The sequence below is a fragment of the Citrus sinensis genome, chromosome 4 (assembly GCF_022201045.2).
Source record: "Citrus sinensis cultivar Valencia sweet orange chromosome 4, DVS_A1.0, whole genome shotgun sequence".
In the NCBI taxonomy this organism is placed as follows: Eukaryota; Viridiplantae; Streptophyta; class Magnoliopsida; order Sapindales; family Rutaceae; genus Citrus; species Citrus sinensis.
The window spans coordinates 25,756,019-25,777,052 of record NC_068559.1 but is presented as its reverse complement, the minus strand read 5'-3'; the positions used below and the strand labels follow the sequence as shown (position 1 = coordinate 25,777,052).

Here is a 21,034-nt window from a genome sequence, read left to right as displayed (position 1 = left end):
TTCACTTGGCAAATGTTATTTGTATCTTTCGCATATGGCCCCACGTCATTCAGTTTGGAAACTGCAGTGGGCCCTTATTAAAAAATGTTCGGTGGCACTCCATTATCCTCATACAGCCTAAAGGCCCCACCTCAAATAAAATTACAGATAAAAATAAATAAGAATTAAATATACTAATTTTTTTCTAATAAATTAATTACATTCTAAATCAATTTTTTTTGTCTACTAGTTATTTTTTATTTAACTAAAATAAATTATACAAATTTTAAATAATCTAATATTCTTTTTATATTTCTTATCAATTTAATATTTTTGTACTAAAAAAAGTTGTTTTTAAATTTTCATTTAAAATATGTGTAATTTAAGTCAATAGTTAGCATTAAAAAAATTCATCGCCCACAAATATTTTAATTTATTTGTAGGGTAGTAATAAGATTACAAAAGAATGAAAAATAGCGCAATACTTCCTTGAGGTTTAACAACAAAAAAATAAATGAAAAATTAGAAGTGTATTTAGAAAAATTTAAGAAAAAAGACATTTCGTAAATAAAATAAATATAAATGAAAGAGGGGTTTTATGAGTAGGTTAAAGGGGTGCCAATAGTTCAACTAAAAAATGTTTAATAAAACCACCCAATTTTTGGAATGGACTGCTGTTTCCAGCTGTAGGCCTGTCTCATTAATTGGGCCGAAGCTCCTGACTCATGCTTTTCTACGCGGATTGAAACCAAGAGTAAGCCTTTTGACGCCCCTCAAAATTTCTCAAATATAACCTAACAAAAATTAATTAATTTCCTATTTTGAATTAAAAAACTCAATCAAGTACTTATATAAATTATTCTTTTAATAAAATTTTCATACCCACCCCCATTTCATAATTTATATTTATATTTAAAATTTTAACTGAATTTTTTTGAGAAAATTATAAGTGTTTATAATTATGAAGATAGAAACTATATAACAATAAGTACAAAATTTAAGACAAATATACTATTTTAAGATTTTTATGCAATTTAAAAATAAAATATTTTAAATTAAAAAATCTTATATATAAATTTATACTTTATGAATGAAATTGAGGGTATTTAAAGAAAAATGGGTGTTATAAAGATTGTAGTGGGGTGTTGAAGCACCACCCAAAATGCAAACATATTTATTTCAATGGGCTATTTTAATTATGGGCCTACACATCAAAAACGGAGCAATCGAACCCATCCCATTCACCTTGCATTTGCAAAGAAATAAATTCTCATACTGTTTTCAATACAATATCTCAACATTGTCATTGCTCATGGAAAACTCTTTATTAAGGGTACCTCACATCATCCTGTTTGGCTAGTTTGTTATTTTAATAAAATTATTATTTTAATGAAATCTAGTAGTCAATGCACACATTTCTTCCGTGAAAATTATTTAATTCGATGATAATATAAACTAATTCAGGGAGAATTTTTGTAATAAACTAGTCAATTTTCTACTTCTTTTTTCCTTTTTTTGATTTTTTTTTCTTCCCTCTTACTATCTAATTCAAAAGATAATTTTGTGTGGACATTTTGCCCAAGAGGTTTTGGTCCTTTTGGACCATCGGCTAAATTGGTAGGTCCTGTATAACAAGGGTAGGAGATGGATTATTGCATATTATTTACTTAAAAGCTGATTAGTAGGAATGAATCAAAACAAACAAACAAAAAAAAAAATTGAACTAGTGGGTAGTATTATGCTCCTAAAGTTGTCAAATTGTCATGAGATAAAATGTTTTTATTTATTTATTTCAAATGAGATTGTTTAATGGGTTAGGTTAGGGGATGAAAATTGCCATCTCAACTTACTTCAACATTTCATAGCCATAAACAAAAGAAGAAAAATCAGAGTTTGTGTGAGTGGAAAGTAGGAGAGGAGCATTATAACGTGTCACAAAAAAGGAGGAAAGTCAAGACTTGGAGATAATGGGTAATAATAATGGCAACAAACACAAAGGGCAGTTGAGTTGAGAAATAATGAAAGTACAAAAAGAAAAAAGAAAAAGGTTGAAGGTGGTGGGAAAGGAAAGGAAAGGAAAATGAATTAACACAAAGAAGAGAAGGCATCCTTTACTTTTCTTCACAAAGTGTGAAAGTTTTAAACACTAAGCTCTAAGCAAACAAACTCCTCTGCTCTCCCTCCCTTATATCTAAATTCTCTTTTGTTTCTCCCTCATAATCCTTATCATCTTTCTCTTCTCTTCTTTCAAAACTCTTCCATCTCATCAAAAGTTTCTCTTAACAATAACATAACAAAACACACCTCAGGAAAAAGAAAGGAAAAAATATCATTCTCTCACCAGTTTTAAAGACCAAATGTTGGTAAAGCAACCCAACAAATCATCTTATAGAGAATCTCTTAAAGCTCTTGAAGCTGATATACAACATGCCAATACCCTGTAAGTGTCTTTCTCTTTTTTTCTTTTCTTCTTTTCCTTTCGATTTTGGTTGGGAATTTATATAATTTTCTCGTGGGATAAATTCAGTTAAAGATTGTAGAATTGGTTCCGTTCCTTTCTTTGCAAGGGTAGTTTTGCTGATCAAATTGTAATGGTTGGGCAAGTTTGAGAATGGATATGGGTTTGCGTCAAAGATGCTTTTTTTTTTTAAATCCCTTTTTAACTCTTCCTTAAGTACCTTGGTTGAGTAATTACATAATTACTCCAGCCCTAAGTCCCAAAATTCGTCTACAGTTTGCAACTTTTGTCATAGAATCGGTTCGGTCTCAAAGTTGTTACATTTGATGATTTTGGTGTTTGCCCAGATAAAAGTTAACTATTTTCTGTCCCTGTAGCAAATTGTAAAGTGTAAACTAGGAAGAGTGAATAGTTTGTCTAATTTTTGGTTGGGATTTTTGCAGGGCGGCGGCTCTTCCTAGAGATTATGGTGGAGATTTTGTTCAGATGAGATTATCTTACAGTCCTTTTGCTCCATTGGTTCTTTTTATGATTGAATGGATGGATTATAGTTGTACAGATACCGTTCCCAGTTATTTAGGCCTTCTCAACATTCTTGTTTACAAGGTCACTTATAAAATAAATTCAGCTCATTCGAATTAATTAGATGTCTTTTTTTTTTTTTTTTTTCTAATGATCTGTTTTTGGTTTTGTGTTATTGAAACGAAGCTCTTCGTAAATGTCCAGGTATACGTTGATGGGATGCCTGCATTGTCCTCAAAAGAAAGGAAAGCTACTCTAAGGGAATTTTATGGTATTTTCTGCGCCCTAACTTCTTGTTCATAAACATCTAATTTCTTTGTTCCCCATTTTAAGCTTATAATGAAATGCATTTGATTAAAATTATTCTTGCAGCTATTATCTATCCTTCACTTAGGCAACTTGAAAGTGAGTTTTCTGAGTTGGAAGACAATAGTAAGAGAGACCAATGCTCAGAAATTTCAAGCAGAAAGAGAGTTGAAGAAAGGAGAAAGCTATCTGATAAAGATCTAGATAGAAATGATGAATGTGGAATATGCATGGAAAATTGCACCAAGATGGTACTTCCCAACTGCGGGCACTCCTTGTGTGTTAACTGCTTCCACGACTGGTACCCCGATAATCATTTATCTTTCTCTGTTTTTGATAGGTTACCAGAAAGCATTTCTCTTTGGAGAGAATACCAGATAAATACTTCTCCCATAATGGTTTGATAATGAATTACAGGAATGCGAGGTCTCAGTCCTGTCCTTTTTGCCGTGGCAGCCTACAGAGAGTAAGCTCTGCGGATTTATGGGTTCTCATTAGTGACATCGATATAATTGACATGGTTACTATTGCAAAAGAAAATCTGAGGCGTTTCTACCTTTATATTGAAAACCTGCCTCTCATAGTACCTGACACACATCCATTTGTATATGATTACATGCTCTGACTCATAGAGGAAGAATGAAGTAACGAATTGTGCATTGCTCCAGCTACCGATTGTACATAATGAAGTAATGAACCGTGCAGCACTCCAGCTACCCATTATACGTAAATTATGGTTTGCAGAAATTTGATCTTTTCTAGCAAGGTTGGCTGAAGAGCTATTCCATTACCTCTGTACATAATTAATCAAGCAGCTTAAGTTTCTCAATTGTGTATTTGAAGCTAACTGGAAGTGGATTCATGAGCTGTCTGGATGAAAACAAAGATTATGTGAATATCTTAAGTATGTGAAGAGTAACGAATGTAAATTACAAAAGACATTACAAAAGACAAGGTATGCTTGGCATTCATCGCCTCAGCTTTTTGGAACCTGAGTATTGTAATGAACATGCCAAGAAATTGAATCATAGTTGGTTTCTGTTCATATAATCATATGATGGATCAGTTTGTTTATTAGAAATACTATAAATCAAGCTTATTTTTCTGTATTATATTTTTTTGGTTGAATATGGAATTACCCTGATGCACTTTCGACTTTGATCAGAATGCAAATTCTCAGAGATTCAAGATGAGATCGACTGGCCGTGTTATTTTTTCACTCAATATGTTTCTGCAGAGTTCGATGATTCATTTTGGTAGCATTTCAGGGCCTTCCAGCGGCAAGATTTTTTGAGTTAATTGTAACCGAATTTTTTTTTTTTTTTCTTTCCATCGACTCTGATGGACTAACTATGACTATGAAGCATCCATAACGACTATAACTCCTTATATAAGTAAAAAAAACTTATGTCAGGTGATTAGCAGTATCTAATTTGATGGTTTGGTAAATTTTCTTGGTATACCTACCCAGCTTGTAAAGTTGAAGAAAATACTCATTATTTCCTTAACAGCAAGCCAAAGGTTATGCTTATATGCTTACTCTTTGTTGTTTTTACTTTGTTATCTCAAAATACTTTGGTTTGCATCATTATCAAGACTATTACAGTTACAGAGTGAAGCGTTCTGCAAAATCGTATATTATATTATATACCCACTTGGATTTTGAATTGGGCCGGTCAAGCCCAAGCTGTCAAAATGAAAAGCGCATTTATGTGGGCTTTGTGTAGCAAATAGGAGGACATAAGGGCAAAAGCAAAAATGGAAAAAGGAATAAAGTGGCCAGGCGGATCATCAATTTTTTTTCATAATGGCGCCTCAATGGAGGCTTTGGGTTCGGCATATTCGAATCCCGGAACAAATTGCTAATGCCTCATTGCATTATTCAGCATCTTCATGATTGGGCTAGTTTTACCAAAAACAAGTGCAAAAATCTAAAACCAATATGAAAAAGTTGAAAAAGAAGGAATAAGCAGGTGGTAAGGACAAACGCCCCCCGCGGGCTGAGGCTGAAGCATCATAGGAGAGAACGAGGGCGGAGCTATATTCTGTCTTTTAGTTAAATAAATCAAAAGCAACACCCCACTTATGTGAAGTTGCATGGAGTCCATCCTCACAATTTGTGAAACCACCAATCATGCTCGCCCTCTTTATAAGTAAATAATTATCTTTTTGATAAAGTATTTCTTAGTGGGCATTTCCTTTTAGGGCCAATAGATTCTTTTATTTATTAATTAATCAATATCCTTTCCCGGCTGCTCTTAAAAAGGTCACCTTTAAGCCCTCATTATTCAAAGTTGTAACCTAGCAACATCGGCTCAGAAAACCTTTTTTTTTAAATGTGAATAGTGAGTGAACTTGGTTACGCCAATCTAATCTCGATAGGAATAGACGAATTACGTCCACTAATCACTTCGATTTAAGTGGATGAGGAAACCCGCCCTTCCTCCTCACAAAGCTAAAATTATTGATCATTGGTGCCAAAGAATCCGTTCTTTTAAATGGAGTTCAAAGAAGATGCCATGATGCAACCCCATTGGCTCCAATATGAAGCAAGTGGCATTATTTAATTTCTTTAGTTAATTAACAAGTTATCGTGGCCTCATTTGAAAATTTATATTAACTAACTAAATCAAGCTTTTTCAGTGCTTTGTATGTGAAAAAGATGCATGGCAATTAACGAGTAATCTAGAAGATTTATAAATGGAGAGAGAGAGAGAGAGAGAGAGATACACCTTCTCTAGTCCCACTTTAACAATAAATCATCAACGGAAATCATAAATCTTTTTTCTAATACGTTAACTAAGTGAATTTTCACGTATGAACCCTTATGTCACGAGATTGCACGTCAGCCGTTTACAGGGTCTAACTCGTCTTCTAGTCTGAATTGTAGTACGGGTTTAAAAGTGTCTCTCACAGTTAGAGTCCTTCCTAAGATACCTCGTGATTAAGAAAAAAAAAAAAAAAACTAAGCTTAAACTTAGTGGAAGCACTTTCAACTTTCATTAAAAGTTAATATTCGCTCGAGCAATTTATGATTAAACTACATGATTTTTCTTTCACAAAGAAGAAATGATAATTTCAGAGCGTAGGAACCATGCTCCAGTAACCTTGAGACAGATGAATACAAAACTTTATGTCAGGTCTCTACTTTCCAACATGAATTGACGATAATGTGCTGTCCTGTTGCAAATGGATGTAATGCTTGAAAGTTTTTATTAAAGTGGGCAATGCACAGTGTGGTTTTTTGTGGAAGGTTTCTGCTTCCTAACATCACTTGACAACAATGTCTTGTCCTGCTGCAAATGGATGTAATGCTTTTAAAATTTGTATTGAATTGGGCAAAGGCAAAGTATAATTTTGTGGACTCTAGGGAGGGTCCTGTCATGTCCTGAGGGCGGGCGTATATTGAGTCACCAAATGTCTCATTTTCACTCACGGTAAAATAATATATTATTGACAAAACAATTTCACATAAAGCTGCTTTATTTTAGGAGAATTATTGAGAAAGGAAGGTTTCAACAAACTTTCAATGCTTCCACTAGTTCATTTGCATGCTTTCTTGAAGCATTTTGGTTGGAAGAGATTGAGCAGATGTTGTGCTTGTATTGGCTCAAGACAAATAGAAGCCCAAAGAAACAAATTTTGGGTTTTGTACTAATCCCAATTTAATTTGAAATGGGATGACCCAATTGTTGGAAACCTGTTCATTTATTGCTGTCTTCCATTATGCTGTGTCTCTCTCATGCTCATGCACAGAACACACTTTTTTCTTCCCCCTTAAATTTCAATTTGTTCATCTTCCTTTCCCTTTTGTCAAGAAGCATAATTGCTTTTTAACATGGTGTGCCTTTAGTGCGTTTTATTGCATTATGGCGTGCTATAGTATTAGGGTGCACTATATTAAATTATAATGTAGTGTTATGTTTGGTGCAGTATGTACTATTATTTTACATTAATATTAATATTAAATTAATACTATTTAAATTTATTATTATTGTAAGGTTTTTTTATTAATTTTTGAAATTAAATATTAAATTGTTATTTTATATATTAATTTTTATATTATAAAATGATTTAATATAATAAAATATTACAATACTATGTTGTATTATTAATAGTACTATATTACGATATAATTTATTTCTAGATATTAGTTATTATAATATAGTATAATTTAATATTATATTGTAAAAATATGATACTATATAATTATTTAATATAACATAAGTTATTTTTATATTATTAAATTATAAATTTATTTTTATTTATTAATGTTAAATTTAATCATTTAATTTAAAATTGATTTTTAAATTTAGTATTTCAGTAAATAATAAATGATTAAATAAAATTAAAATACTTTTAAATGTATTTAAAGTAAAATAATTAAAATGATTTTGTGTAATATAAGTAAAATAATGTATTATTAAATATATAGGTTTATTGCTCTCTTATATTATTACTTAAATTAAGTTTTTATTTAAAAATAATATAAATTAATATTTAATAATTTGGATTTATTATAATTTATTAAATAATAAAAGTTAAATAATTATATTTGAAATATGATAGTATTTTAATATAATACCATCTAAACCCTAACTCCATGGGTTTATTTTATACACATTTAATTGTATTAGCCACATTCTTAATGCAGTGCAACATAACCGGAAATTACAACCAAACATGAGATAATATAAGAACAATGTTTTAATGCAGTGTAACATAGTGTAATGCAAGTTTTGAACACACCCTAATAATATTAATATTTGTTTACTTGAAGTCTTTGTACTCATATTAATGTGACAGCAACGACTCAACCCTTTTTTATGGAGATTTCAGTCATTCCTATCTTAATTATATAACTAAATGAAGGTAGATATTTTCCCCACTAATATAACTACAACACATTTCCTTCTAATATTAACGATGGTGTATTTTTAAGCTATACCATAAGATACTTAACCTAGGATACTCCAAGTAAATATTTTGTTGTTAATATCACCAACTATTTAACTATAATGTACATATGACCAAAAAAAAAAATTAATATTCATTGGGTAGGTTAAACAAAATCAAGTGAAATTTAAAAAAAAAAAAGAATAAATAATAGAGTGCTCCAAAACAATACAAAAGAGGAAGGACTTTTATCTCTTGTCTGTGGATTGTAAATATAAGTCCACAAACTTTTTCCCTTTTGGGATTAATTTGTCGAAAATTAACCTATGCATTGCATACTCCCACCAAAGCAAAAGTAAGCAAAGAAAACATAACGTCTCCCACACTTTATCTTCATTGTCTCCTCCCAAAACAAGTAAAAGTACAATTAATATACATCAAATTTTGAGGAAACTGTTGCGGCTATTTTATTACTGAACTCACCCAACCTAATCCAAAATAAAATAATATTTCATTATTTCTCTCTAACTCAGCATTACTTGAGAGCATTATCCAAAACATATTTTATTTATTAACATGTTACACTCTAAAGCCAAGTACTATTAAAGTAATAATAATATTTTTGTTTCCCTTAATTCACTTAATTCTATCTCTGCGGGAAGGTGACGATGGTAAAAAATCAAGCATTGATTTTCAACGACGCTTGCTTCAATATTTAGCATAAAAGTAACGTAGAAGATGCTATATTTTTCATTCAAAATATTCTTTTTCACAATTACATTATGTTCTGATTTTCTAACCCCTTTTATGGGTTGGGCGAGATTCTACTCCAAATTCTTTATAAAAAAAAAATTGTACATGAAAATTGAGAAAATATTGTGTACAACAAGCATACGATAAGTAAAATTTCATTTAAGGTGCGTTTGATATTAAGGTTGAGCATTTATAGTTTAAAAAATACAACACTAAAGTGTTTGATAAATACTAGCTGCTATAACTTGAAAAATGTGTTGATATGATTTTTCATTTGTATAATGAAAAATATATCATATCTTTAATAATTTTATCAAAATTATTATTTAAAATTTACATTTACTATACATTACTAACTTTTATTTCATAATTACAGCTTTTTATCCACAACAGTTATAACTTAAAAGATACAACACTTCAATCTCAAGCTCACCCTTAACCTAAAACCCATTTGTCTAATAGTTTTTTTAAAATAAAATTTATATATATGACAAATGACAAAAAATTATTTTATGATTGACTTTGTACATTTCATTGTGAAGTCAGAGTCCAGCTACTATACTCATGAGGTTTGGTACCCCATTCTTTTGTCTTTTTCAAATCCACAGTTGGATTTAAGGTGAGAGTTATATAATGGTTAGATGTGATTATTGAGCCATTAATATTAAAAGCCCTTGTTGTTCATGCAAAATAAAAAAAATCAAAAGTTTTATAATTATGACATATAAGTCCACAATATTTTAATTTTTTTTCACTCTATTGAACTAGATTTTCAATTAAATGACTTATTCTTAAATTTATTAATATCTATTTAAATTAATAAATTTACTTATTACTTAATAAATTAACTAATTTATTACACAGTTAAAACTATGTATATTATTTACTAACCATAATGAATGATAAATATAAATATAATTTTTTTTAATTTAACACGGTAACCAATTTCCTTTCACCCATGTGAGCATGGTTCAAACCCCATATGTATATATATATATTTTCAAACAAGAGATTTTATGTGTCAAGTAGATGGAATACACAAAATACAAAAATAAATTTAATTTGATATTTTATGTAGGTAATGTTTTATTATTTTTTATAACATAATATTTTAATTAACATACGAAATTATTTAATTATGTAGTAAAAATACTTTAATTTACTAATAATAATAAAGTGTTAGTTTATGAATTTGTAAAATCATTTTTGTTTGTTTGAGCAATGAGTTTTGTATTTTTGATTGAGTTTTTGTCCTAAAATAAAAGGAGTAAATTTAATTACACATTTAAATAAATTCAATTGAGTTTTTGTCCTGAAAATCGTGGCTTCCAGAAGCATTGATGCAACTAAAAATTTATAGGTGTGGGACTAATATGTGAAAATTTAAAAATTTTGAACTTTTTTATTTTTATAACAAATTATAGGACTCCATTGTAGTTGACCTTGAAAAAGACAAAAAGGGGTACCAAACCCCCCCTTGCAAAGTAGTTTTGCCCTTTTATCTAATATGTGAGTTAAAAAATTAACAAATAAATAAAACCTTGTAGCTTCCATTTACAAATGATCTTTATATTAAACTCCATGCACACAAAATTTCTCAGCCAGGAGAAAATAGAAATATTCTTTCCATATCAATATTCTTAAACTTTTTTTTCTTGTTTACTATTTTACCCTTTGTTGAAAATTAGAATAACGAGGAAACAGCGAGCCGAAAGAGGATAAAAGCCAAACGTGTAGCAGAGGGACCGTTAATAGCCGGCGCCAAATATTCCTTGTTTGTTCCTTGCCCCCCTCTCTTAAAATCACAGAGCAGCCCAGTTTTTGTTGTTCTGTTTAAAAAAGAAAAAAAAAAAAAAAAACACCCTGCAGCTGTGCAGCTAACAAAAACACTTCACTTCTCATTAATTCTCATTAACAGACCAATTAACTGACTCTTCTTTCTTCTGTATTTTGGTTGAACTAGAGCTAGCTAGCTCTTTTGCAATTTGCGTGATGGAGAATGGTTTCTCCTCTCCAAGAAACGACACCTTTAATCCTGCCGGTCTCCGCGTTCTTGTTGTTGATGATGATCTAGCGTGGCTCAAAATTCTTGAAAAGATGCTCAAAAAGTGTTCCTATGAAGGTTCGTGGTCACAGTTAAATTTCAGATTTTACTTTACTTTGTTACTGTTGTTATTACTTGGTTTGCTTTAACTGTATGATATATCCACTTCCTCATCTGCGTTTCTTGTTTTTTCTTAATGATCTTCGACTGCTCACTGAACTAATTTGCTACATCAAGTTCTTATAATTTCTTTTGTTATAATTGCTGACCCGTGAGACCTTTTTTTTTCCCTCCTCCGCCTGCATGGATTATTAGTGAAGTTTCAAAAAATGGCTTGTGAGGCTTTGCTTTTTATTTTTTATTTTTTCCTTGTTTTTGTTTTGGTTGAGTTTTTGAAATTTGCTTCAATATTATGCAATTAGTTTATGTAGACCTCAAAATCGAGCTTTGCGTGTATTTCTGATTTACCAATAAAAAAAGTGGAAGAAATGAAGTTCGGTTTGATGTTAAGGTTATGATAACCATTGTTGTTTTGTAATTTCTTCTTGTTCTTCTTTGTTTTTATGCCTTTTTTGGTAATTTTATGTGATGGTTTCTTGCAAAAGGCAAGGATTTTCTAGATGCAAGGCTCAAATTTGTGAGCTTATTCATCTAGTTTTGGGTAAAAATATATAAGTGAGAATGTAATGAATTCAGAAGGAAAAAAAAAAAAAGTGAATATATAGTTCAATTAAGCATATTATTTGAAGCTTCTTTTCAATTAATTGCTAGGTTTGGTCCATGTGCTGAGCAGTTTATAGTCATGGAAGCATGTTTGCTAGTTCTTGGTATGATATGTTGATTTCTGAATGGATAGACCACTATCACCCGTATGCTTCTGGTTAAGAAGCCCTGTGCTCGTCTCAAAAGAGACTTGTTTAAAATATTTTGCAAGGGAAAAAAGAAATGCAAAAGCACTATAGTGGATGACTACTGAAATTGAGGGGACTTATTGGATCTCATCTTAAATAGCTCATACACAAAAGGCCTGTTAGAAACCAGTAAATGGATGCATTTTATTGCGTGCGCATCCGTCTTTTTATTGTACGATGTTGTGCTGTTTCTTAAGCTTAAACACTTTGCATTGGCAAGACACGTTCGCCATCTAATCATCTTTAGGGCTTGGCTTGGTAAGATGCCTTTATCAATCAAATCAATCAATCTAAGCTTAAACCTTGAGGTTCTGTACCTTTTTTTTATTAAAAAAAAAAATTGAATATGAACTACAAACTAATTCTTTCTTTAGGCTTGAGGACTAGGAAAATTTTAAATGGCGGTCTTGAGCTTCCGAACTTTAGCAAGCACTTTGCTTCTTCATTGACGGCCTTCGTCAGTGTTAATCCTTGCAATCCAATTAAGCAGAATCAGGTGGCTTCTGAAATATTTGAGTTAGATATCATGCTGATGAATGGTCCACTGGTAATATAATTTTGATTTTGAGATACAACATTATGAAGAATTTATCAAATATGTTGCGATAAAATAAAATAGCATGCCTGTTCTGGTGGATCTCTATATAATGATGAATATATGTAAAATGTGGTATAGCACCATATTGATTTCACCTCGAATAAGCTTGGTTTTGGGCGGAAGTGATATTGAAGGTTGAATGCTAATAATTCTCAACATGAGATCGTATGGAAGCATGAGATTAGCTTGAGAACAATCTAAGTTCAGCAAAGAGAGAATTGAACAGACCAAACCTTGGCTTCGATTAAGATTATCCCATTTCTGTCCTAGGGTTGTCTATGAGGATGATGCTCCTCATAATATTCATTCTAGGGCACCATTGATGCTAATATGTCTGGCTCTTTGCATTTAATTCAGTCAGCGTGCTTTTTGGCTTTTTACCATTCATTAAGAGATTTTCCTAGAATATGTGTTCTTATTTTATACATTTATTTTTCTGCTGGTGCAGCAAAGGTCTTTATTACAGATATTCAAACCACCTTATTTTTCCTTTCAATTTATTTCCTATTACTGCTACATATTTCGGAGAGTTCTCTTGATTACTTTCTTGATTTCAGAACATTTTTCATTTCAGATTCCGAGAATCTTTTGCTAATCCAGTTTGTATTATTCTCAATGAACAACCTGAAATATATTTTTATACTTTGTGAATTTGAAATTATATTATTGAGCTTCAGTTGAGCATCCCTTTTACCCTTATGGTCCTTTATAAAGTTATCGGTGACAACGGATTTTTTTACATTCATAGTATCTTATAATTTTAATGAAATTTATCTTGTGTCCTATTTGTGCAATGGCATAACACATAGTTCTTCTGGCCATGAAACTGTTAGATTTGACAAAACTGAAGTTCACTTAAAAACTTGATTATGGTTTTATACCATCAGATTTTTTCAGCTAATTAATTTTGTTGGATTTTTTTTTTTTTTTTTCATTTTTGATGCAAAATTTTGTTTTCCCAACTTACTGTCCTTGTGTTTCTGATACCATTCTGACAACTATTTCTTCTGCTATTGCATGTTTCAGTCACCACATGTGGCTTAGCTAGAGATGCACTGAGCTTGCTTCGCGAGAGGAAAGATGGATATGACATTGTAATCAGTGATGTCAACATGCCAGACATGGATGGATTTAAACTCCTTGAGCATGTTGGGCTTGAGATGGATCTTCCAGTCATCAGTAAGTTCTTTGCCACAACACATGGATTTCTGTCTAGAATGCCTGTATTTCCTTGATTAAATTTAGTTTTTCCATGTTTCACTTGACCTTGCTTTTGCCTATTTGTATACTTGTAACTGCACAGTGATGTCCGTTGATGGAGAAACAAGCAGGGTCATGAAAGGCGTTCAACATGGAGCCTGTGATTATCTTCTTAAACCTATAAGAATGAAAGAACTCCGCAATATATGGCAGCATGTCTTCAGAAAAAGGATACATGAGGTAAGAGACATTGAGAACATTGAGGGGTTTGAAAGTATTCACATGACAAGAAGTGGATCAGATCAGTCTGTTGATGGACCCTTGCTTACTGGAGAAGATTTGACCTCGGTGAGGAAAAGAAAAGATGCTGAAAACAGGCATGATGACAGAGACTGTGGGGATGCTTCTTCAACAAAAAAGGCTAGAGTGGTTTGGTCTATTGATCTTCATCAAAAGTTTGTGAAAGCTGTAAATCAGATTGGATTTGATAGTAAGTGATCTATGTAACTTCCACTTTCATGGTCTGGTCTCTGCATCATCATTAATTAGAAAAATTTTAATTACTTCATGGAAGTTAGTAATATTGTCTTTATTTTTCAATGATATAGCTGTCATCTTTATCATGCTTCCCCAGAGCCATGACATGTAGTGTCTGTTTGGCAGAGGTTGGTCCAAAGAAAATTCTTGACTTGATGAACGTCCCTTGGTTAACCAGAGAAAATGTTGCTAGTCACTTACAGGTAGATATGGCACTCCTCGATTTATCTGGTGTACATCTTGTTATTCTAATTGCTTGATGAAATATCTCACTTTTGTTAACTTCCATTTTTCATGATTTTCTAGTTCAATCCATAGTGCATCTAGCATGAAAGCGTAATTTTCTTGTTTCACTTGATTTTACTGGATCTTGTACGACTTTCATAGCATTTAAATGATCATGCTTCTTCATGTTGATTCTGTAAATAATGTTGGTTAAATCACTATCACAGCACATGATATTTCTCAAGAAATATTGAGATTTATACAGAGGTGCACAAACTATGCTTATCAACACATGACTAGAAAGGGGAGAAAAGAAGTGTTGCGATGTGATAACTAATTTGTTGACATGATGAAAGATCTATTTAACAGAATGTTTCCTTTATGCAGAAATACCGCCTCTATTTGACTAGGCTGCAGAAGGATGAATTGAAAACTTCTGTTGGTGGGATAAAGCAGAAAGATTCACCTTCAAAAGATTCTGCTGCAAGTTTTGGCATCCAAAACTCAATCACTGTGCACCACCACAATGATGTTTCCAATGGTGGTTACAGATTTTCTGGCAGTAACTCAGTTGTCCAGAATGTTGATGCCAAAAGCCTTGAAGGTGACGTGAAGGGGATTGATACAATTCCTGTGACAGGACACAAAAGAGTTTTGACTGTTGATATTCCTAATTCACATAAAGCCAGGTGTTCACAGATAGGGTTCAGTGGTTCTTTTGTGCCAGGGCATTCGGATGTAAACTTCACTTCATTTGATTCTGCTATTCCAACACAGCCTTGGTCTGAAGTTTCAGAGACTCAATTCCAACATGAACATAAGCCACTTCGGTTAGAGAATGACTTCACCCAACTGCCACTACCAGGTCCACGGCATCACATTCAAGTTGACTGTATACAGTCAGGTCCATCTGCTAGTTCCAAACCTTCTGTGGTGGACAAAGACAACCTTAAGCCTTTTGATTGTACGTACAAAAGCAATTATCCCAATGCGATTCCAATTGGAAGCGCTGTTGACACTTTTCCTGTCCAGACCACAAGTCCTATAGTAAATCACCAACCTTTTGAGCCCATTGCCAGGACCACATCAAGCATGAAAAGTCAGGGCCTCAATCTGAGTTGCATTCCTGATTTGGAAGCTGCCCAACGGAACATAAACTGGGGAGTTGGGTCGTCTTTGACATCACTGGATGAGGACCTCCAACTTTGTTGGCTTCAAGGTGACTGTTTTGCTATGAATCTTGGACTCCAGGATATAAATTTTTCAGAGTACAATGATCCAGCACTTAACTCTGAAGTTCCATTCCACTTGTATGATACTATGAGGTTTGACTACGAGCACTACTATGACCCAACAGAGTGTCCTATAATCGATCAAGGTTTGTTCATAGCATGACCTTGTTCTCCACTTCACATATCTGTGATGTTGTATGGATGCCATTCTATTTCATATTAGCTGATTGGTCTATAGATGGAGAGTATTATAACGATTCTATGAATTGGGATATTATTTTACTCATCAGATTAGACTTTTTGAAGCATGTATAATATGAGTGATGAAAACATTAAGCGTCATAATTCTCTTGCTTTAAGTTCTTGACATAAAACTTGCTTTGATTGGTTTTGTATATATGCCTGAAAACGAAGCCGTTTAGATGGTTGCAGTTGTCGGTGACCATGCAAAAACTATCACTAAAACCTGTTATATTTGACGTACAAGGATGGGCACTTTGCTGGAAAGATCCAAGCATCCTTTCAGAAAGCTGATTCTAACACTTAGGGCTGTTTAGTATTGAGATGGGGTGTGACTTTTGAGCGACAATTGTTCGTGGACTAAAATTCGTAGCTTTAAAATAAAAACTTGTAGGCGTTTGATAAGCTGGTCATAGCCATTTTTGTTAAATGGTAATTATAATAATGAGTTGAACTCCTAATAACCCTCTAATACTCTCACAAAAGCCCATCATCAGACTTACAGGACAATTAAAGGTAATTACTAAAACAAAAGACAAATATAAATCGGTAAACCTCATCAACGTCATCCATAGCAATCATCAGCGGAAGGCATGCACATTGATAGCCTTCAAAGCACGCGTTATGTCTTTCAAAGAAGGATTGCATTTAAGGCCAACCGAAAGAAGCATTATGAAAATGACCAATTAAAATATTTTATAAAATGACCATTTTATAAAATGCTTTATTGTAAAATTGACTATCTCCACGCCTCATACATATGTTGCCATTGCAGAAAAATAATTTTTCCTAATTTACATATATGCCTCAGTGGTGGCCAGCAACTGGATCAATCAGGTGGCCTAGGAAACTCAAACCTGGATATTGGGAGAAGCATTCTCACGTGCATTCTTCTTTGGTAGTGAAGTGACTGATCGATTTGTGCTTTCATTATTTTTATCTATAGTGCGCTTAAAGGTTCCAGTATTCATTGAAGACCTCCACAGTGGTCGTGCATGTGCATCCTGGACTGTGTTTGAAGTTGGCCTCCTTCCAAGTTTTGGCAGGGAAGTGACTGAGCAAGTCTTGGAGCTCTCAGTATTAACCGAAGGCTTCCTGGGAGGCCGAGAGCTTGAATCCAAGACAACAGTTGGAGTTGGCCTTGGCTTCCCTCTGAGCTTTGGTGAACAAGGCTGACAAAGTGGCTTCTGCAAGGCATGAGTTTTCACATTATAACATCCAGTAAAATGAATTATGGTATTAGTACTGGTTATTTATAAATTTGATTGCATGGCTAAACCATTCCAAACTATATCTCGTTCAGTGGTTCTGAAGTTTAATTCATCTTTTAATCAATTATGATTTATTGGCATCACCGTAAAAGGTAAAAAAATAAAAAAAAAATTGTTGAATGTCTGAACCTTCTTTATCTGCTTAGTTGTAAGTGGACAATTTGCAGATGATATAGATTTGAAGCCAGTACTCTGCCGAAGTTTTTTAATGTCATGCTCTGCTTTCTCCTGCAATTTCTTAACATAGAAGGGAAGGGTAACTTTACAGAGTGGCAAAGGTCATAAGAGAAATGAAAGCGTAGTAATGCATGTTATTAGATATTTTAATGCACTGAATTAAGAAAACAGAAAAAAGAACCTTCGAACCTTCTTCATATGAGCATTTGGCAAGTGAGATCCACAACACAAATCCTTGTTCTGTTTAGCCTCGAAGCTGGTACTCTGCTGCACTTTTTTAATATCACACTGTGCTTTATCCTGAATAAAATGAAGCGAACAAAGAATAACTTATCACAACCCCAAAAAAGAGGAAAGCCCTATTTTCCATTGCAATTTTTTCCTTCAATAACAGCTCTCTAAAGATAAATGTAGCAGCACCACATTAGCTTATGAGAAATATACCTTTGATCTTCTTTCCAATTGACCCTTTTCTGCTTCTTTTGCTTTGTTTTTTTCTTCCAGCTTCTGAAAGAACTGGCAAAAAGCAATCAAGAAGAAGGTATCAGAGCTTGAATATTACAACTATAACAAGGGAGTTAAAATTACAAAAGTGTTCCATTCTTGCCTCTTTCTGTTTTGCTACCCTTTCTTCACTCCTGAAGCTAAAAGGAGAGGATATAAATGGAGATCGTCTTTTGCTTCCGTTCGAGGTTGAAGATTTCAAGCTGTTGCCACACAATTAGCGAAAGCAGCACTTAGAAGTTTCCATCTAAAATGTCATCCAGGACTTGTATGACGCAGATAATGGTTATTCAATCCCCTTATGAAGGAGAGTCAATAGCAGTGTATAAATTTTATCCAATGAGAATTCAATTATAATGACCTCCAAAATTCGTTTTGTTGCTTTTATATGAAAGCAATGAGATTTGCATTTAAGTAAAATATCTAGTCTGAAAGGTAAACAGGTAGCAATATCATGATTAATGTAGGCCTGTACCAGCCATATGCGAAGCTATTCTTCTAAGAAACTGAAGTAGGAAGAACACTCACTCTGGGGAAGGAGATTGCAGTCTCCCAGCTTCAGTTATCCCTCCTGAGACTGACGAACTGACTGCTATTTTACTCCTGCAACAGGTATTCTGGTCGGATCAGTGAAAATGTTTTACACATGTAGCAAGAATCTTTTCAGTTGTTTGAGACAATTTCTACCTTTTATCTTCTGACTGGAAAAGTTTGGAAAGGTGCATTGATATCCCATTAACAGAAGCCTACAGTTTGTAAACGAAAAAGATCTTGGTTATTAACAAAACTTTCTTCATAAGACTTGAGCATACTTGAAAATGTTGTCAGTGCATGGATTTGATTAATGAGCTTGTAAAGGGAAAAGATTTACTCTTGTTGGGGTTCGAATAGGAGTTGAACTGTCTTTTGGCTTTTTGAGGGAAGCTTTGCTGGTTTCAATAGTACGAGGACTGAAAATGAACGATTTCTGGAGAGATTTAGGAACTACTCTCTTTTTCCCATTTGAGTCTCCTACAGCCTCCTCATTGCTAGCAGTAATATTGTTTACATTTCTGGCTGCTGGTAAGGAAGATGCGTGATTGGTTTTATAAGATACAAAACTGGATAATCCACTTTCAGATGGTAACTTTGACGAACAGCTAGCCAGCTTTTTCTTGCTTGATGAAGCTGAATTTTCCTCATCAGCAACTTCCTGAATGTTGAAAACAATTGAAATCATAATAAAATAAAGTTATCAAGGATAAAAGAAAATACATGGCGTCACTAGGCATGTAACCTTATTGGGCATTCTTTCAAGAGAACTGGCTTCAATCTTGTAGTGGCAATCCGGATTCTGAAGCTGCTTTAAATTATCATCTTGAGTTGGGTTCTCCACATTGACAGCATATTCTATTACAGATTCACCTTTTTTTAGGTCAGCATCTCCCAAATCATATTCTGTATTGATAGAATAGCATACATTTGCTTCGGTAGGAGCAACCTCAGCATTTGGGCTTTCACTTTTCAAAAAGTCATCAGCAACCACATGGCTGATCTCATCTGCGGTCACAGTATCCATGTGAGAGTCAGCACAAGTATGGGAAAAGCGTTGCTCTTTTTGTTCTTTGATGGCCATATGCCTGTTCTCTTTTGCTGAGTCTGTATCTGTGGGAGAGTTATCTAAAATTTCAGTTGTAGTTTTTAGCCCAGGAATTTCATTAGCAGCTCCATTTGCTTCCTCAACCGCTGCTGCTGCTTTCATGGCAGCCTTTTTCTTGTAATGAGCCTCAAAATACGCTTTCTTCTCAGCAACAGTACCTGGTTTGGAAAACCTCTCTACTTCTTCTAAGTAACGATTGTGAGAAAACGTTGACCATTTTTCCCAAGCCAGAGATTCTGGCATGAATCTCCCAAAAGATATTGATTCTGTAAGGGCACGAATAGGATCACCCTGTGATGAAGAATTACATATTGAGTTTCATATCCAAGTTCTTTAAAGTCCTACAATAATAGGTTTCAGAGAAATACTAACACTCTTTTTAACCTCCAATTATCCTTACTAAGTTGTTCAAAGTTAATAAACCCTAAATTTCCCATAAATGTATCTAAATACATGCCAAAACACAATTGTAAAGGAATTCCAATTCAAGATTTCTGACTAAAGAAGAATATAAATAAATAGCAATAACACCGGGCACCCTATCAAGTAGCCTACTGCCATAATACTAAATAACATAAGAATTTGGACACTTTACCCACAAGATGTGCATGAAAAAAAGATTCTATACGAAAAAAAAAAAGAACATCATTAAAGGATACGCGACAGGGGAAAAAAAATCCAGAAACATACAAATTATTAAAGGAATAAAAAATTCTTGCTTAATTCTTGGAAAGTATTAGTTACTTTATATTGACACTTTCAAACATTTATCAGCAGCCAAAAAGAGCTTTAATGGCAAAAACAAAAGTACAAAATATATAATAAAGACCTAATCTTGGATCATATCTAAAGAAACACGACACATCAAAAGCATCTCAATAACTTAACACCAAAACAGAAACGCAAAAATTGATTAAGTTTCAAGAACTGACCTCCCTGACCTCACGAGAGGCATCAGATGGATGAGAAAAAGATCTCAAAAGCACTGCTGATTCACCCATTTAATTTCCACCCTCTCAGAAAGAACAACCCTTCCTTTCTTGTTCTTATCTTCTTGCTTACTACTGATATACAGCGGCCAGCCACTCTTGCTTCTCTGCTCGCAGACAATCAAAAGAACTCAGAAGTGAGTTCGCTCAGTATACTGTCTTTCAAATTTGAAACAGACTCTCTCAGGCTCTCTTATGGGTCCATTTCAACTCCACAAAACCAAAGCAAAACAGAGACAGAGATGACTGATACTGAACCAAAAAAGTAAGCCTTTTTTTTTTTTTTTTGGGTGGGCAGCTTCTTTTTTAGCCTTTAAAGCGCAGGCTTTTACACTTATAATGTGTATATTCCCTACAAGAGATTGACTCCTTGGTGAATGCTGATTTTTTTATCATAAATTCATAATGTGTATATTCCTTCCTCAAAAAGATTCAAAGATTTATTGCATTTCATCTTGTTAAATTGTGGGTTGGGGGAACCTTTAATGCTTTTCCCAACGTCTAGTTCCATCTCTGCAGCTTTTAATTTTTCTTTTCTTTTCTTTTTTAATAT

At 33.2% G+C, this 21,034-nt stretch overlaps 3 protein-coding genes across 7 annotated transcripts; 2 read left to right on the top strand and 1 right to left on the bottom strand.

Moving 5' to 3' along the window:
• Positions 1 to 1,900: 1,900 nt before the first annotated feature.
• Positions 1,901 to 4,432, top strand: LOC102609216 (E3 ubiquitin-protein ligase AIRP2-like). Of its 4 annotated transcripts, none has more exons than XM_025101579.2 (5): positions 1,901 to 2,419; positions 2,881 to 3,043; positions 3,146 to 3,230; positions 3,332 to 3,516; positions 3,606 to 4,432. In XM_025101579.2, the coding sequence occupies exons 1-5, from the start codon at positions 2,337 to 2,339 to the stop codon at positions 3,888 to 3,890; spliced, it is 801 nt and encodes a 266-aa protein (XP_024957347.1). In that variant the 5' UTR covers positions 1,901 to 2,336; the 3' UTR covers positions 3,891 to 4,432. The 4 variants fall into 4 exon arrangements, with proteins under 4 accessions (XP_024957347.1, XP_024957348.1, XP_006484014.1 ...); XM_025101580.2 differs by having other exon boundaries at positions 1,906 to 2,419; positions 3,164 to 3,230; positions 3,606 to 4,377; XM_006483951.4 differs by having other exon boundaries at positions 1,914 to 2,419; positions 3,332 to 3,566; positions 3,683 to 4,377.
• Positions 4,433 to 10,650: 6,218 nt separating this feature from the next.
• On the top strand, positions 10,651 to 16,006 carry LOC102609678 (two-component response regulator ARR11). The gene is made up of 5 exons (XM_006483953.4): positions 10,651 to 11,036; positions 13,494 to 13,646; positions 13,771 to 14,157; positions 14,331 to 14,407; positions 14,817 to 16,006. The coding sequence occupies exons 1-5, from the start codon at positions 10,907 to 10,909 to the stop codon at positions 15,822 to 15,824; spliced, it is 1,755 nt and encodes a 584-aa protein (XP_006484016.1). The 5' UTR covers positions 10,651 to 10,906; the 3' UTR covers positions 15,825 to 16,006.
• A 573-nt stretch (positions 16,007 to 16,579) lies between these two features.
• Positions 16,580 to 21,014, bottom strand: LOC102610190 (protein WVD2-like 7). 2 transcript variants are annotated; one of them, XM_015531935.3, is made up of 10 exons: positions 20,425 to 21,014; positions 19,130 to 19,783; positions 18,725 to 19,045; positions 18,541 to 18,599; positions 18,382 to 18,456; positions 17,957 to 18,056; positions 17,794 to 17,865; positions 17,539 to 17,649; positions 17,302 to 17,409; positions 16,580 to 17,088 (listed from the first exon to the last, which is right to left on the bottom strand). In XM_015531935.3, the coding sequence occupies exons 1-10, from the start codon at positions 20,491 to 20,493 to the stop codon at positions 16,753 to 16,755; spliced, it is 1,905 nt and encodes a 634-aa protein (XP_015387421.1). In that variant the 5' UTR covers positions 20,494 to 21,014; the 3' UTR covers positions 16,580 to 16,752. The 2 variants fall into 2 exon arrangements, with proteins under 2 accessions (XP_015387421.1, XP_006484018.1); XM_006483955.4 differs by having other exon boundaries at positions 17,302 to 17,400; positions 20,425 to 21,012.
• Between the last annotated feature and the right edge of the window lie 20 nt (positions 21,015 to 21,034).

Coding starts and splice junctions, on each gene's coding strand:
- LOC102610190 (XM_015531935.3), bottom strand. CDS start 20,493: ATGGGTGAATCAGCAGTGCTTTTGAGATCTTTTTCTCATCCATCTGAT. Junction 18,457..18,540: donor TTCCAGTCAGAAGATAAAAG/GTAGAAATTGTC, acceptor TACCTGTTGCAG/GAGTAAAATAGCAGTCAGTT. Junction 17,866..17,956: donor GGGTAGCAAAACAGAAAGAG/GCAAGAATGGAA, acceptor GCTTTTTGCCAG/TTCTTTCAGAAGCTGGAAGA.
- LOC102609216 (XM_025101579.2), top strand. CDS start 2,337: ATGTTGGTAAAGCAACCCAACAAATCATCTTATAGAGAATCTCTTAAA. Junction 2,420..2,880: donor ATACAACATGCCAATACCCT/GTAAGTGTCTTT, acceptor GGATTTTTGCAG/GGCGGCGGCTCTTCCTAGAG. Junction 3,231..3,331: donor TACTCTAAGGGAATTTTATG/GTATTTTCTGCG, acceptor TTATTCTTGCAG/CTATTATCTATCCTTCACTT.
- LOC102609678 (XM_006483953.4), top strand. CDS start 10,907: ATGGAGAATGGTTTCTCCTCTCCAAGAAACGACACCTTTAATCCTGCC. Junction 14,158..14,330: donor AAATCAGATTGGATTTGATA/GTAAGTGATCTA, acceptor TCTGTTTGGCAG/AGGTTGGTCCAAAGAAAATT. Junction 14,408..14,816: donor ATGTTGCTAGTCACTTACAG/GTAGATATGGCA, acceptor TCCTTTATGCAG/AAATACCGCCTCTATTTGAC.